Source organism: Mustelus asterias, chromosome 16 (assembly GCF_964213995.1).
Source record: "Mustelus asterias chromosome 16, sMusAst1.hap1.1, whole genome shotgun sequence".
NCBI classification, from domain to species: domain Eukaryota; kingdom Metazoa; phylum Chordata; class Chondrichthyes; order Carcharhiniformes; family Triakidae; genus Mustelus; species Mustelus asterias.
In genome coordinates, this window is record NC_135816.1 from 35,889,789 (window position 1) to 35,905,164 (window position 15,376).

The 15,376-nt window shown below is 41.5% G+C and overlaps 1 protein-coding gene across 1 annotated transcript in view; it reads right to left on the reverse strand.

The window, feature by feature from the left end:
• Positions 1 to 2,603: 2,603 nt before the first annotated feature.
• Positions 2,604 to 15,376, reverse strand: part of LOC144505096 (polypeptide N-acetylgalactosaminyltransferase 10-like) — an 87,628-nt gene continuing 74,855 nt past the window's right edge. Inside the window, exons 10-12 of the mRNA XM_078230909.1 lie at positions 14,127 to 14,243; positions 12,341 to 12,490; positions 2,604 to 3,515 (exon numbers count right to left, since the gene is read on the reverse strand). Of these exons, the coding sequence (XP_078087035.1) occupies positions 3,351 to 3,515; positions 12,341 to 12,490; positions 14,127 to 14,243 (432 nt within the window). The 3' untranslated portion in view covers positions 2,604 to 3,350. The remainder of the gene's footprint in view (positions 3,516 to 12,340; positions 12,491 to 14,126; positions 14,244 to 15,376) is intronic.

Below are 15,376 nucleotides of genomic sequence, written 5' to 3' on the forward strand. Positions count from 1 at the left end.
AAAGCCAATACTGGAGAACAATCATTTAATATTTAACTCTCAGCACCCCTCCCTCCACTAAATTTGGATTTTTGAAAATAACGAGTTCTGCTTGTGGGAGAGTCTAAAACAAGGGATCATAAATATAAGACACCCACTAATAAATCAAATAAAGAATTCAGGAGAAACAGCTTTACTCAGAGTGGTGAGGATGTAGAACTTGCTACCCACATGGAGTAGTTAAGACAAATAGTATTGATGCATTTCAAGAGAAACTACATAGGTATATGAGAGAGAAAAAATTAGGAAATGTCGCATGCTACCTATACCAATGGGGACAAAGTAGAAATGGTTGGGAGCTTCAAGTTTTTAGGTGTCCAGATCACCAACAACTTGTCCTGGTCCTCCCATGCCAACACTATAGTTAAGAAAGCCCACCAATGCCTGTTTCCTCAGCAGACTAAGGAAATTTGGCACATCCGCTATGACTCTCGCCAACTTTTACAGATGCAACATAGAAAGCATCCTTTCTGTTTGTATCACAGCTTGGTATGGCTCCTGCTCTGTCCAAGATCACAAGAAATTACAAAGGGTTGTGAATGAAGCCCACTTCATCACTCAAATTAGCCTCCCACCCATTGACAGTGTCTACACTTCCCACTGCCTCAGAAAAACAGCCAGCATAATCAAGGCCCACACGCACCCCGGACGTACTCCCTTCCATCTTCTTCGGTCGGAAAAAAGATACAAAAGTCTGAGGTCACATACCAGCCAACTCAAGAACAGCTTCTTCCCTGCTGCCATCAGACTTTTGAATGGACCTACCTCGTATTAAGTTGATCTTTCTCTACACCCTAGCTATGACTGTAACACTACATTCTGCACTCTCTCCTTTCCTTCTCTAAGAATGGTATGCTTTGTACAGCACACAAGAAACAATACTTTTCACTGTATACTAATACATGTGACAATAATAAATCAAATCAAATGTTGTTAGAGTGAAATGAAAGATGTTGGGAGGAGGCTCAGGGCAACATAAACACTATTGGGCTTATTAACGCATTTTTTGGGCTCTTCCATGCAAGATGTAATGCATCCTTGTATTTTCATTGGATAATCCCATTAGACTTCTATAAGAGCTTTGAATTCAGTCATAATTGAATCTAAGCATTTCACAGAAATTATTTCTCTTTAAAATCATGCACAATGGAAAACATAGTTCAAAAAACTATGTAATTCCCATAACTCTAATCTACTGATGAGCTGTGTGGCAGTTAAAAGTTGTCTTGTGCATAGATTCGCCTTGCCTGGTGCAGATCACGCCGATCCTGGAAAATAGCATGCGGGCCTAAAAATTGCTTCTACACCTGGTGCCAAATGGTTTGCAATCGTCCCGGTCCCTTTCTAATGGCGCCAACCGGATCACACCCAGGAAAGGTGCGAGGTCAATTAGCATATTTAAAGTGGCGTTTAAATATAATTAGATGGTTTAAAACCCAGCTCCCAGGATCTTCTAACCTATGAGTGCGGCACGAGAACAGTGAGAATGAATAGTGGTCTCGGCCAGCGGAGAAGAGGAGCGATGGCCATGCCTGGGGGCGGGGGGGGAGCGGTCAGAGGTCATTGAAGCCCATGGGTGGTTGGGGGCATGAAAAGAGAGTACCCACCTGACAGTGGACACCAGGCACCCCGGCGGTGCTAGTTGAGCAATGTGCTGGGCATGACAGGGAGGGCTGTGCAGGAGGGGTCATCCAGGATGGCGCTATGAAGAGGTGGCGTATGATGGGGGACTTGCAGGGTAGAACTTGAAGGGGGTCACAACGGGGGTGGCATATCAGGCGTCAGGCAAAGGGACCCACAGGGAGGGCTTCATGTCCGCAAGGCCGGGGGTGGGGGGGGGGTGGGGGGGAGGGGGTGGGCGGCGGGGGGGGGGGAGAATAGTTGGGGAATGTGCACAGATGAAGTGGGGTGGGGTGGAGGTCTCCCAGTGCACTGTGAGATCAGGGTGCCCTTGCGAAATGACGCCAGAGTACACTGAAGCTGGGCTCACCGGTGTGTTAGCTGCCTGCCTCTCCACCTCCCCACCCACCCAGCCTCAGTATCGGTATGCAACTTACCACTCTCCAAAAAGTAACTGTGGGATGATTGCGGTGCAGAGTGTGCCTGGGAGACAGGCGCGGATCGCTCTCTTATTCTCACTATTATGACAGTTTATTTTGGGGAAAATTCCACCCATAAATAAAGTAGAAGTTTAAATATTCCCCACAATCATTGTATTTCCTTTAAAAGAAAGCAAAATTGTGCTTAACTGTTGCTCATAGATTCAGAGTTAAAATAAGATTCTTATGCTAAATTTCTCTGAGTGCATTCAAATTTTGTTACAGACATTGCATAAAGTTATTTGAATACAGGTCCTTACATATTTCTAAATAAGATCATTTCCAATAACCACTATCCAAGGTTGGTAACATGCAGAAATTGTCATCTTAAAGTGCAAAATAAAAGGGATAAGTAAAAACTCTGAATCCGGAATAAAATGTAATATTGGTGTCAACATGAGAAACATGTAAATGTAGCAACTTGATTGTTAAAAACAGGAAATATACAGTCATGGACGCACCACAGCATATTTTATATTCTCCCATTTTATTTCAGTGGGGTGCTTCTGAAGGTTATTCTGGTCATAATTAAATAGTGAATAAACTATACCTGGCGCCATTCCTTTCTTTATAAATCAAGGAATTTCAAAATTGTGGCAACCTCCACTATGGAAAATAGAACTTTGTATAACATGGATACTTAGCCAGTTTAGAAAATATTGCAGTCAATTTTAATTGTTATTTTTCACCGCACAGGTTTCTTTAAAGTGCTATCACATCAGCTAATTTAAATAATCACTTGCAGCAATTTAGCGAAGTTATAAGTTTCCTTACATTATAATAGTGACTACATTTCAAAAGTACTTCATGGACAGTGAAGCGCTTTGAGACTTCTAGTCATCGTGAAAAGCACAGACGCAGATCCTTCCTTTTCTTTAATCAAATTAGAAAATAAATTGGCAAAGAGTGTGAGCTGGCTAATAGCTCGGGTGAGGTATGAACCATAGTGATATGTGTACTCTCTGCTTTTCACCTGCCAAGGCACTAGAAATTAGCTCAAGTTTATTATTTCAGCATACAAGCGTTTGTACACTTCAAGAGCGTATGATGTCATCACTGAAACACCAGCCTATACCTGATTCATTCCTGAGATTAACCTTTCAAAATACCATAATTATAAAAAAAAACCTGGATTTGGCTATAAAAACATCCCATAGAAACCACCCTCAATAAAAATGAATGATTACATCTCAGTGTTTTAAATACAAGTCACTACAAGTTTTGGGCGTTCATATATTCCAAGACTGTTGCATTTATATTTTCAAATATCCACTGTTGTGTGGGAGACGAGGGATTACAGATATTCATAAAAATGTTTTTATCTGTTGCACTGCAGTCCATACAGCTATTACTGACTGGATGGTACAGAGTCTTGTCCTAGAAGACAGAATAAAAAAAAATATTGAGTAAATGATTTTGGTATCAGTATGATAACATCTACTATATGTACATTTCCTTCTGCTAACAGGCTTAACCCGTTTTGCTTAAAAGAGATAAAATTTCCTTCGGCTACAAAGGGAGAATTAAAATAAACCAGCTTAGAGTTTCAGTAGGCCTTCATGGAATGTAAACATGTCTTGATGTTAGTCAAAGGTACGGCTGAGTGCAAGTATGTGATCCCGAAGCTCACTATACTTCACCTCCTGGAGAGGAAAAAATAGTGAAGGAGATCAAAAAAAATGCTTTGAAATGTTGGAAATATTCAATAGGCCACCAGTTAAGAATGTCTGCTCATGGTGCAAATTGCACCATTTGTTCTCCTCAAGCTTCAACTCACCTGCTAAATCAACTCGCCACTCAGAACTCATTTTGTAGAATGTAACATTTTTGTGAACCAATGAAAATCAGGCAGCATTTTATAAAGCTCTTTTCAGTTGCTTAAAAAAAAGATATTCTTGATGCAGTTCAATTACAGAAAATAAGCATTTTTAATTCCAAAGTCAATTCTCTACCTGTGAGTAACCCAAAATTACTTAAAAAGGCTTTAAAAAATAGATACAAAACCATTTGCCAATTCTGCTGGAGTACAATGTTCAATTTTAGTAAATTTTTGAGAACATTGAATTCAATTACTTCGAAAATATGCTAATGGAGTTCTTGCATCCAAAGTTCCTTGGAGTTTAGAAGAGTAAGGGATGATTTTATTCAAACATATAAGATCCCAAGGGGTCTTGACAGGATAGATGGGGAGATGTTTTCACTGGTAGGAGAGTCTTGGGCTATGGGGAAATGGCACAGAAAAGAAGTTGAGGCCGGCCTAGACAGCCATGATTGTATTGAATGTTGAGATCAAAAAGGAGGAGATTTTCATGTCGAGATCAAAAAGGAGGAGGTATTGAGAAACATTAAGGTAGACAAGTCCCCAGGGCCTGTTGGGATATACCCCAAAATACTGAGAAGCAAGGGAGGAAATTGTTGGGGTCTTGAGAGAAATCTTTGTATCCTCACTGGCTACAGGGGAGGTCCCAGAGGATTGGAGAATAGCCAATGTTGTTCCCTTGTTTAAGAAGGGTAGCAAGAATAATTCAGGTAATTGCAGGCCAGTGAGACTTATGTCAGTACGGCACGGTAGCACAGTGGTTAGCACTGCTGCTTCACAGCTCCAGGGACCTGGGTTCGATTCCCGGCTTGGGTCACTGTCTGTGTGGAGTTTGCACATTCTCCTCGTGTCTGCGTGGGTTTCCTCTGGGTGCTCCGGTTTCCTCCCACAGTCCAAAGATGTGTGGGTTAGGTTGATTGGCCATGCTAAAATTGCCCCTTAGTGTCCTGAGATGTGTAGGTTAGAGGGATTAGCGGGTAAATATGTAGGGATATGGGCGTAGGGCCTGGGTGGGATTGTGGTCGGTGCAGACTCGATGGGCCGAATGGCCTCCTTCTGCACTGTAGGGTTTCTATGATTTCTATGAGTGGTAGGGAAATTATTGGAGAGGGTTCTCTGAGACAGGATTTACTCCCACTTGGAAATAACTGGACGTATTAGCAAGAGGCAACATGGTTTTGTGAAGGGAAGGTCACGTCTCACTAACTTGATCGAGTTTTTCGAGGAAGTGATGAAGGTGATTGATGAGGGTAGAGCAGTGGATGTTGTCTACATGGACTTCAGTAAGGCCTTTGACAAGGTCCCTCATGGCAGACTGGTGCAGAAGGTGAAGTCGCATAGGATCAGAAGTGAGCTCGCAAGGTGGATACAGAACTGGTTCGTTCAAAGAAGACAGAGGGTAGCAGTGGAAGGGTGTGTCTCTGAATGGAGGGCTGTGACAAGTGGCGTTCCTCAGGGATTAATGCTGGGACCTTTGCTGTTCATTTTATCTATATATGATTTGGAGGAAAATGTAACTGGTTTGATTAGTAAGTTTGCGGACGACATAAAGGTCGGTGGATTTGCGGATAGCGATGAGGACCATCAGAGGATACAGCAGGATATAGACAGGTTGGAGGCTTGGGCGGAGAGATGGCAGATGGAATTTAATCCGGACAGATGTGAAGTAATGCATTTTGGAAGGTCTAATAAAGATAGGAAATATACAGTAAATGGCAGAACCCATGAGTATTGATAGGGAGAGGGATCTGGGTGTACAGGTACACAGGTCACTTAAAATGCCTTCACAGGTGGAGAAGGCAGTCAAGAAAGTTTGCTTGTCTTCATCGGCCGGGGCATTGAGTTTAAAAATTGGCAGGTCATGTTGCAGCTTTATAGAACCTTAGTTAGGCCGCATTTGGAATAGTGTTTAATTCTAGTCGCCACACTACCAGAAGGATGTGGAGACTTTGGAGAGGGTACAGAAAAGATTTACCAAGATGTTGCCTGGTATGGAGGGCATCAGCTATGAGAAGAGGTTGGAGAAACTTGGTTTGTTCTCACTGGAATGATGGAGGTTGAGGGGCGACCTCATAGAAATCTACAAAATTATGAGGGGCATGGACAGAGTGGATAGTCAGAAGCTTTTTTCCAGGGTGGAAGAGTCAATTACTAGGGGCTTAGGTTTAAGGTGCATGGGGCAAGGTTTAAAGGGGATGTATGAGGCAAGTTTGTTTTTACACAGAGGGTGGTGGGTGCCTGGAACTCGCTGCCGAGGAAGGTGGTGGAAGCAGATACAATCGTGACTTTTAAGGGGCGTCTGAACAAATACATGATTGGGTTTGGAATAGAGGGATATGGTCCCCGGAAGGGTAGGGGGTTTTAATTCAGGGAAGCATGGTCACTGCAGGCTTGGAAGGCCGAAGGGCCTGTTCCTGTGCTGTAATTTTCTTTCTTCTTTGAATGGTGGGGCAGGCTGGAGAGGCCTGGTGGCCAACTCCTGCTTCTATTTCTTGTGTTCAAGATTAAGCAAGCTTAATTTGAGATTCTGATGAAAGATCATTAGCTTTTTCTCTCTCTCCACAGATGCTGTCTGACCTGTTCAGTATTTCCAGCAATTTTCATTTTTATTTTGGATTTCTAGCAGCTGCTGTATTTTAATTTTGTACTAATTTTCAGAGCCTGTTCACAGCTTGCAAGCAGGGGTACAATTAGTGGAAATTTCCAATGATGATTACTTCATCCTGGAGGCGTGGCCAGTTGTGGGTGGGGCTGGCTTCTAGTGTGACTCTTTATAACCAATGCCAGTGATTATGGAAACTCAATTTGTACGGAATATAACTGCCACTTAAAATTCCATGTTCGGATGAATTTCACTGAAAGAAACAGCGTGACCGAACAAAAACCCTACCTACCATTTTTACAACAGTGCAATCAACCAGAATCAACAATGTTAGCTATTGGACCTTCAGCTAAGTAGACAATGATCACATTCAATTGTTAACTGAGATTCGGTCAGAATTTCTGCAGAAAGCATTTCTGTCACTGTCAACTAGAGAATGTGGGGAGGATTACCTTCCACATTGGCTTGATAGCTCATAGTGTCTATGGGAATTTATTTAAACTGTACCATATTACTTTATCAAGTAAGTATAATATAAATAGAAGATCTTGTGGTGCAGTGGTAGCATTCCTACCGCTGGACTAGAAGCTCCAGACTTGTGTCCAACACCAAAACTTATTGGCCACAGAAACAGCGTTCAACGTGGTTGTACAAGCTGATAATCAGTTCAGAAAGCCTTCCACTATTTCCCCCACTTTTCCCCACAATGGTAAAAGATGGGTATGAAGATACACTAACAACAATATGAATGCATCGTTCTTAATTTTAAAATTTGATTTCTTAATCCAATCTTAACTTTAATCAGATAACCTGCCTTGAAGTGAACTACCAATGCAAATAACTCATCTGATGGCAGCCATTACTGATTTGGTACATTTATGCATGTCAAAAATTGACTTTGTTACATCCAGGATATGACCACTTACATCTGGTCTTAAAAAAAACTAGTTTATAACTAAAGATTGTTACCTCAAAGTCATTACTGCTGTCAAAGTGAAGAGGGGGAAGCAGGATCTGTTTTCTTTTAGAAAAGAGTAAAAGGTTTTGAACTGTTAATGTTAAGTAGAAAAATAAAAGGAAGCAGGGAAATTATGAAATTTAGGAACAATAGGAAAAACCAAAATGTTGTTTTAAGTTGAAAGCAGTGTATAATTTTACAGTTGTATAGTTAAGGTTACATTACATTAATAAAACTATTCTTGACATCTGATACAATAGTAACATTATTTGCTTCTGTGCTAGTGTGTGAACTGAATTTGATTTTGGAAAATTGACTAGTATGGGAGATAACTCATTTCTCTGGACTTGCTAGCAATCTAAAAGTTAACACAGAGCAAGCTAAGCTCTGTGTTAAATTAATGGGCCACGTGAAATGACTTTGAACAGTCACAACCCAGCATGGAGCAGGGTTACGAATAGAAAAGATGCAAATGTCTCTCTGATGCAATACAAGATGGATGGGCAGAGTATTTTTCTTTTAAATACACCAGTTTAGATACATCATGTTTTTATACAGGAAGGATTTAGGAACTATTCATTATGAGAAAGTGAGGAATGATGTTCAGGATTGGTGGTCTATTTCCAAACCCAAAATTATATAGTTAGTTCCATGTCATCAAAGTAAATTGCACCACTTAGTGGAAAGTTGTGGGTTTGCATGTAAAATTCTTCACGTGGCAAATTCTCAGTAGCAGGATTGGGAAACAGCATGGGTGAATTATCAAGCAATTCTATTGGGCTCCTGCCAAAGTGGCATTGTCAGATCCAAAGCTATCTGCATCAGATCTAGAGTGTAGGTACTTCACCAGTGTGGTATGATTTTGTGACTAATAGCTTCAAATCAGCATCTATGAATAATAAAAATGTTAATTTTTGCTTAATGTAGGTACTCAGTCACTGTTTAACAGCTGAGTGAAAATCCAGCCATGAATTAATCTGAAACATTCAATTTATAGGGTGGGTTATAGTCTATAGTGTATAATGACTTCCCAGAACATGTACGGAATTTGTATTATTGTGTACAGCTGATGCACAGAAATGTACTTCACAATGATAATCCTCCCCCTTGCCCTTTAAGTACATTAACCATTCCAGCAGTTTCCTTTTCTTTTGGTGTGTTATCTAGCGGAATACCTTTGCAAAAAATAGAAACAGGTACAATGCAGTGGACTGAATATATATTCACACTATTTATACTTTTGTGAATGAATAAAGCCTTTCACTTATTGAATGTTTGCTAATTTACTTGATTGTTAATTTGCATTTTCACTTGCAATGTTTGGATTTACATTTTTTCAGGATTAGCCAAAATCTTCCAGCCTTGTTTGTAGCTGGGGACTTTCCCAGTTAGGTACACAATGAAGTCCAGTTAACTGATCAGATTGGGAATGCGACTGCTGATGGTTGGCTGCTCATGATTCAGCAAGTTATCAACCTCAAACTTTCCATCATCTTCAACACTGACAACTACTCATCTTCTTCCAATACACTCTATTGCAGTCCAGCTCTGTGACACTTAGGATACATTTCAGTCCTATCTGCTTTTACAAGGTCACTACATCTCCATGGTGTTCTCCTTTTGTGCTCGTATTGTCAATATTTAGTACATCCTTGATATTCTCAATTTACATTATGCACATTGGGAACAGCATCTAGAAATGTGGAGTCTTGTACACCATTGCAACACTGCTTCAATTCTTAGCCTCCACCTTTAATGCCACCACTGTAACCACCCTTGCCAAATGTTCACCTAACATTAAGCTTAAGAGGAGTTATAACCCTCTAAAGAGTAAAGTTGAAGCATAGAATAAAAGTCAGTGACAGCATGAATATGCTGCCATTGAGTTGAGTGATAGGAAACAGTAATGATGAATGGTTGTTTTTAGAATTAGGCAGTAATCAGTGGGATTCCTCAGGTATCAATACTAGGACTTCACCTTTTCTTGATATGTATTACTTGCATTTGATTCTGGTGTACAGGTCACAATTTCAAAATCTGCATATGACACTCAAGTTGTAAGTTATACGAACTGTAAGAAGGATAGTGAGAGATGTCAAACGACATAGGCTGGTGGAATCGGAGGGAGGCATATGGCAAATGAAATTTAATGATGAAATAATGCGAAGCGACACAGTTTGCTAGAAAAAAACAAGGGGAACAAGATAAGATAAAGGGTAAAATTGAAAATGGGATGCAAGAGGAGAAAGATCTGGGCATTTATGTGAACAAATCATTGAACTTGGCAGGGCAAATTCAGAAAGAGATTAAAAGGCATACTGTATCCAGGGCTTTATAAATAGAGGCACAGAGTACAAAAGCAAGGAAGTTATGAAACACCTTTACAAATCACCAATTCTACCTCAATTAGAGTAGTGTATCCAGTTCTGGACACCATACTTTAGAAAAGATATGAAGGCTTCAGAGAAGATGCAGAAAGAGGGATGAGGGGCCTTAATTACATGGATAGATTAGATTGTTTTTTTTAAAAAAAAGAGTAGGTTGAGAGGGGATTTGGGACAGAGTGAGCCGGTAAAATCACGCATGAGCCGAGAAATCAGGATCACACCCGATTTCCTGGTTCTTGTGATTTTACAAGGTCAGCCTCTCGGCAGAAAAGGGCAAAAAGCTGAATAATTTAAATATATTTAAATTTGAATTTCTATGTATTTAGTGAGCCCGGAGTCCAATTGTCCGAGCTCACTTGCCTTTACGGCCTCTCCGGGAGATGTTCTCTCTGGTGAGGAAAACACCTGCTCCCCGTGAACAGGGAACAGTCGGTTGGCCTCGCCGGTGGAATCGGAGGCCATTGAAGCCCCCCCCCAGGAAGACCTAGGGCAAAGGGAATGCCCCTTGGGCAGTGCCAGTCTGGCAGCTTAGCACTGCCAGTCTGGCATCTGGACAATGTCCATCGGGCAATGCCAGGGTATGAAGAGGGTGACCAGATTGGATCGGGGGTGGGGGCCCGCTGCCTTCTGCAATGGGATCACATCAGGGAGAGGGGAGGCGTGATTGGTCTGGACTGCGGGGGCTGGATGCCTATGCATTGTTGGACCTGATCAGCCATGGGCCCTCGTGATTGCCGGGGACACGGAGTCTGTTGAGGCTGCCTGCATAGTAAGAAGTCTCACAACACCAGGTTAAAGTCCAACAGGTTTATTTGGTAGCAAATACCATAAGCTTTCGGAGCACAGCTCCTTCGTCAGATGGAGTGGATATCTGTTCTCAACAGACACAGAAATCAAATTACAGAATACTAGCAGCAGGGGTCTGATAGCACACTCTGTCTGTTGCTATTGAGCATGTACAGAATCAGAAGTCTACACATGCACAGTAGCTCTCTCTGCAGGCTAACTGGTGAATTAAGCCCAGTCCACTGCCTGCAGCAGCTGGAAACAGTCTACACCAGGTTTTCAATGACGAAGTGCATAAGATTGAGTGTGAAAACGTGCCCAAAAAATGGATCAGGAACTCTCCCATTTTCACGCCAGCTGGACACTTAGAATCATTCTCGTAAAATTCCGCCCTTGATACAGGCCTTTAAAGGCTTGAGGCGGTCGAGACAGAGCTGATAGAACTAAACTGCTCCCATTAGTAGGTGGAAGGATCGAGAACACAGAGTTAAGGTGAATGGCAAAAGAATCTAAGGGAACATGAGGAAAACATTTTTTAAAGAACAATGACTGGATAGGGTCTGGAATGAACCGTGTGGCGATCGGATCAGTTGTGGCTTTCAAAAGGGAATTGAATAACTGCCTGAAGAAAGGAATTTGTAGGGCTATGGGGGAGTGAGACTAGCTGAGTTGCTTTTGTAAGAGAGCTGGCATGAGCACACAAAGACCAACTGGCCTCCTTCCATGTTATAACCATAAGTGTTGGTAAAATTAACTCCAGCTGCATTTCCATCTCACAGTCCTGGCTCCATCAACCTCAAGCCTAGCTCAGGGAATAAAGGCTAAGCATCTCGCTAGAACCCATGCTGAGCTTCCTCACTACCTTTTAACTGTTGCCAAAATTACTCTAACATGGGCCAAGTAGAGTGTTGGTGCAGGGGTTTGAAATGAGCATGTCGGCTCAAGGTACCAGGGATAGTGGAGGAGTTGATTTCCATCTTGGACACAGTCAAGTGCAAGCAACATATCTTAAAACAAGGATGTCAAGGCGTTGGAAATTAAAGCAACAAACAATATTAAATAGGACACTTGCCATCATAGATTATCTTATTTGACTCCTGCATATTTTTAGTAATTCATGGCACCTTTTCTCTTCCAGGTTAATTGCATTGGTAGCTGCTTGCGGACACTCGATTCTTGATTAGTAATTTGTATGCCCACTTATTACATTTGAGGAACATAAGAAATAGGAGCAGGAATAGAGCCAACGGAGGGATTTTTCCCATTCCTTCCACCACGGGATCGTAGTGGGTGGGAGGATGGACCATGCAAAGGTTTGTTGACCTCAGGCAGGATTTTACAGTTTTGGGGCAAGTGCAACTGAAAAATCCCACCCTACAACTCATTCAAGCTTGTTCTGCCATTCAGGAAGATCATGGATGAACTTGTACATCAACTTTTCATTTATCAACACTTACTTTATATTAAATTTAACGTGCTGGATCGGCATTTCAGAGTTAATACCCTCAGTCAATTTGGAGAGAAAAAGAGTGTTTCCAAAAATAAATGGTACTAAGAGAGACTTCCTCATCTGTGAATTTGTCCTCTCATCTATGTTATTCACAGCTGTTGGAAATTATTCCCTTATAAAAATTGATTAATACCATTCACCTTTTTATACTTCCATAGCTGGTTCCCACGCATTCCATGGCAATCAAATAATGTAACAGGACTATTTTGTGAAACAGCATCAAAACAAAATTTTCTCGTGTGCAGGGGATCTCCGGGGCGTATATCTTCTCGCCAACCCAAAGTGAATACCTAATGAAGTTCAAAATCAAATGTGAAAATTAGTAATGTAACAACTTACTACTGCTGTGACTAAAAATCTTAACACTACAATACCTATGAAAAGGAATGAGACAACAGGGCAAACAGATTAAAAAAGAAAAGCCAATGGGATCCAGGGAAATGTAGTGACCTGGATACAAAATTGGTTCAGTGGCAGAAAATAAAGGGATACTGATGGATATTTTTGCAACTGGAAGGCAGTTTCCAGTCGGGTTCCCCAGGGTTCAGTACTAGGTCCTCTGCTTTTGGTGGTAGATATTAATAATTTGGAGGTGAATGTCGGGGGAATGATCAAGAAGTTTACAGATGATACAAAACTTGGCTGTGTAGTTGATAGTGAAGCAGATAGCTGCAGACTGCAGGAAGATATCAATGTACTAGTCAGATGGACAGAAAAGTGACAAATGGAATTCAACCTGGAAAAAGATGTGGTGATGCATTTGGGGAGATTAAACAAAGTGAAGGGAGACTAGTGGGAGAATACTAAGAGGTGTAGATGAAGTGTGGGGCCTTGGACTGAATGTCCACAGATCCCTGAAGGTAGCAGGACAGGATGGTTAAGAAGGCATATAAAATTCTTTCATCATTAGCCGAGGTATAGAATGTGAGAGCAGGGAGATTAAGCTGGAACTGCATAAATCATTGGTTAGGCCACAACTTGAGTACCATGTGCAGTTCTGGTCACCTCATTACAGAAAGGTTCAAGTGCATTAGAGAGAGTACAGAGGAGATTTACAACGATGTTGCCAGGACGGAGAAAAAACTGCTATGGAGGAACGATTGACTAGGCTGGGGTTGTTCACCATGGAACAGAGAAGGCTGAAGGGAGATTTGATTGAGATGTACAAAATTGAAAGGGGCCTGGATAAAGTGGATGGCTTATTTACTTAAACAGAAAGGTCTCACACTAGGTGGCATAGATTTCAAATGATTGGTAGAAAAAATAAAGGGGAGATGATGAACATCTTTTTCACCCATAGAGTAGTAAGGGTCTGGAACTCACTGCCTGATAGAGGCAGAAACACTCGATTCATTTAAAAAGATGACAGGATATGGATCTCAAGTGCTGTAACCTGAAGGGCTGCAGACCAAATGCTGAAAAGTAGGATGAGGCTGGGGACTTGTTCTGCACTGGCACAATCAAGATGGGCCAAATGGCCTTTTTCAGTGCCATAAGCTTCCTATGACTGTAACATGGGACGGAGGAGATGTGGAAGTATGTGATTGGGAGAAGGTATTGAAAGGCCCATTGAAGATCATATTTTCCCCATAAATGCCATCCCAAATGCAGACTGCAGCTGCTAGTGGCTCCTTTCCTTGGTAAAATGTGTTGCACTATCCAGTGCCTCTCTCCCACCCACAAGACGTGGACACACAGAAAAGAGTAGAGTTAAAGAAAGAAAAGCAGCAGGAAAGGGTGAGACAAAGGCAGACATTATGGGCATTTGCACCAATGCTAAAAAATCCCGTCTGAGGTCAACGGACCTTTCTGTGGTCTGTGCCCCACCTGCTACGATTCCCGCAGCAGGGAAAATTCCACCCCTAATCATGACCAACTGGTTCTTAGTTTGTAATTGAAATTAAAGCACTGTTTCAGCTCACTGACCTGTTCATGAGACCAGGTTCCATCTACACCACCTTTGATACAAACATCCAACTTCAGCTGTGAGCCAGAAGCCCCATGTTTACTGTGCACACAGAGACCCATGCCAACATTACGAATCTGGGAAGGAAAGTTATTTACGTGAATTATAAAACAACTTTTGTAATGAATTGCACTTTTTTGGCTCGGGTTTTTCTAGTTTCCGAGCTCTGAACAGGAAGGGACAATTGTGCACTGATTCAAATCTCTTAGGAAAGTAGTTTAACCTCCTCCCTTTTTAGAATTTGAATCTTTCATCATCAATGAAAACAAAATATAGACAAGGAAGGATATTTGGCCATCACAGCTGTTGTTTTTATGGGCTATGTAGAATCCATCAATAACTTCCATTCCTATTTCTATCTCACTTGACTATTTCAAGCTATTAGCAAGAATCCATTTAATATAATAAACGTTCATTTTCTGAACTTCTCTCTTTATCACTATTATCGTAATTTCTTCTATTAGCTAATTCTTTGTTTTTCAATAGTTAAGAATCTCAACCCCTATCATGCTCTCAACTAGCTGAAGAATAGGAGAAATCACCAGCTTTGGTGGGATTTTGTTTCTATCTGTAGCTTTTTCAGCACAGTGGCAAGCACTGCTGCCTCACAGCGTCAGGGACCAGGGTTCAATTCTGACCTCGGGTCACAATGTGTGTGGACTTTGCACATTCTCCCCGTGTCTGCGTGGGTTTCCTCTGGGTGCTCCGGTTTCCTCCCATAGTACAAAAATATGCAGGTTTGGTTGATTGGCCATGCTAAATTGACCGTGTCAGGAGGATTAGCACGGTGAATATGAGGGGTTACAGGAATTAGGGCCAGGGTGGGATTGTGGTCGGTGCAGACTCGATGGGCTGAACGGCCTCCTTCCGCACAGTAGGGATTATATGATTTATATTCTTTGTTATAGCTCCATTGAAATCTGTTCAGGAAATAATTTTGTTTGACATGCAAGACCCTTCTACTGGTTCAGGGCCTTCCCCCTCTTAACTCATCAGCCCTTGTTTCTATATTTTTTACCCTAGGAAAAATAATAAAAATTCTACTAACATTTATCTCCTACATTTCACTGTCTACCTATGTAACTATTTAGTTCTCCATAGCAATGGTTTTTCCAGCTAGGGTCTGGCTTTCTATTACCTGTATTAGTTCACTCCACTTAACCCAATTTTTCATTGGTACCAATTAATAAACTTTTGCTGTTGACCTATC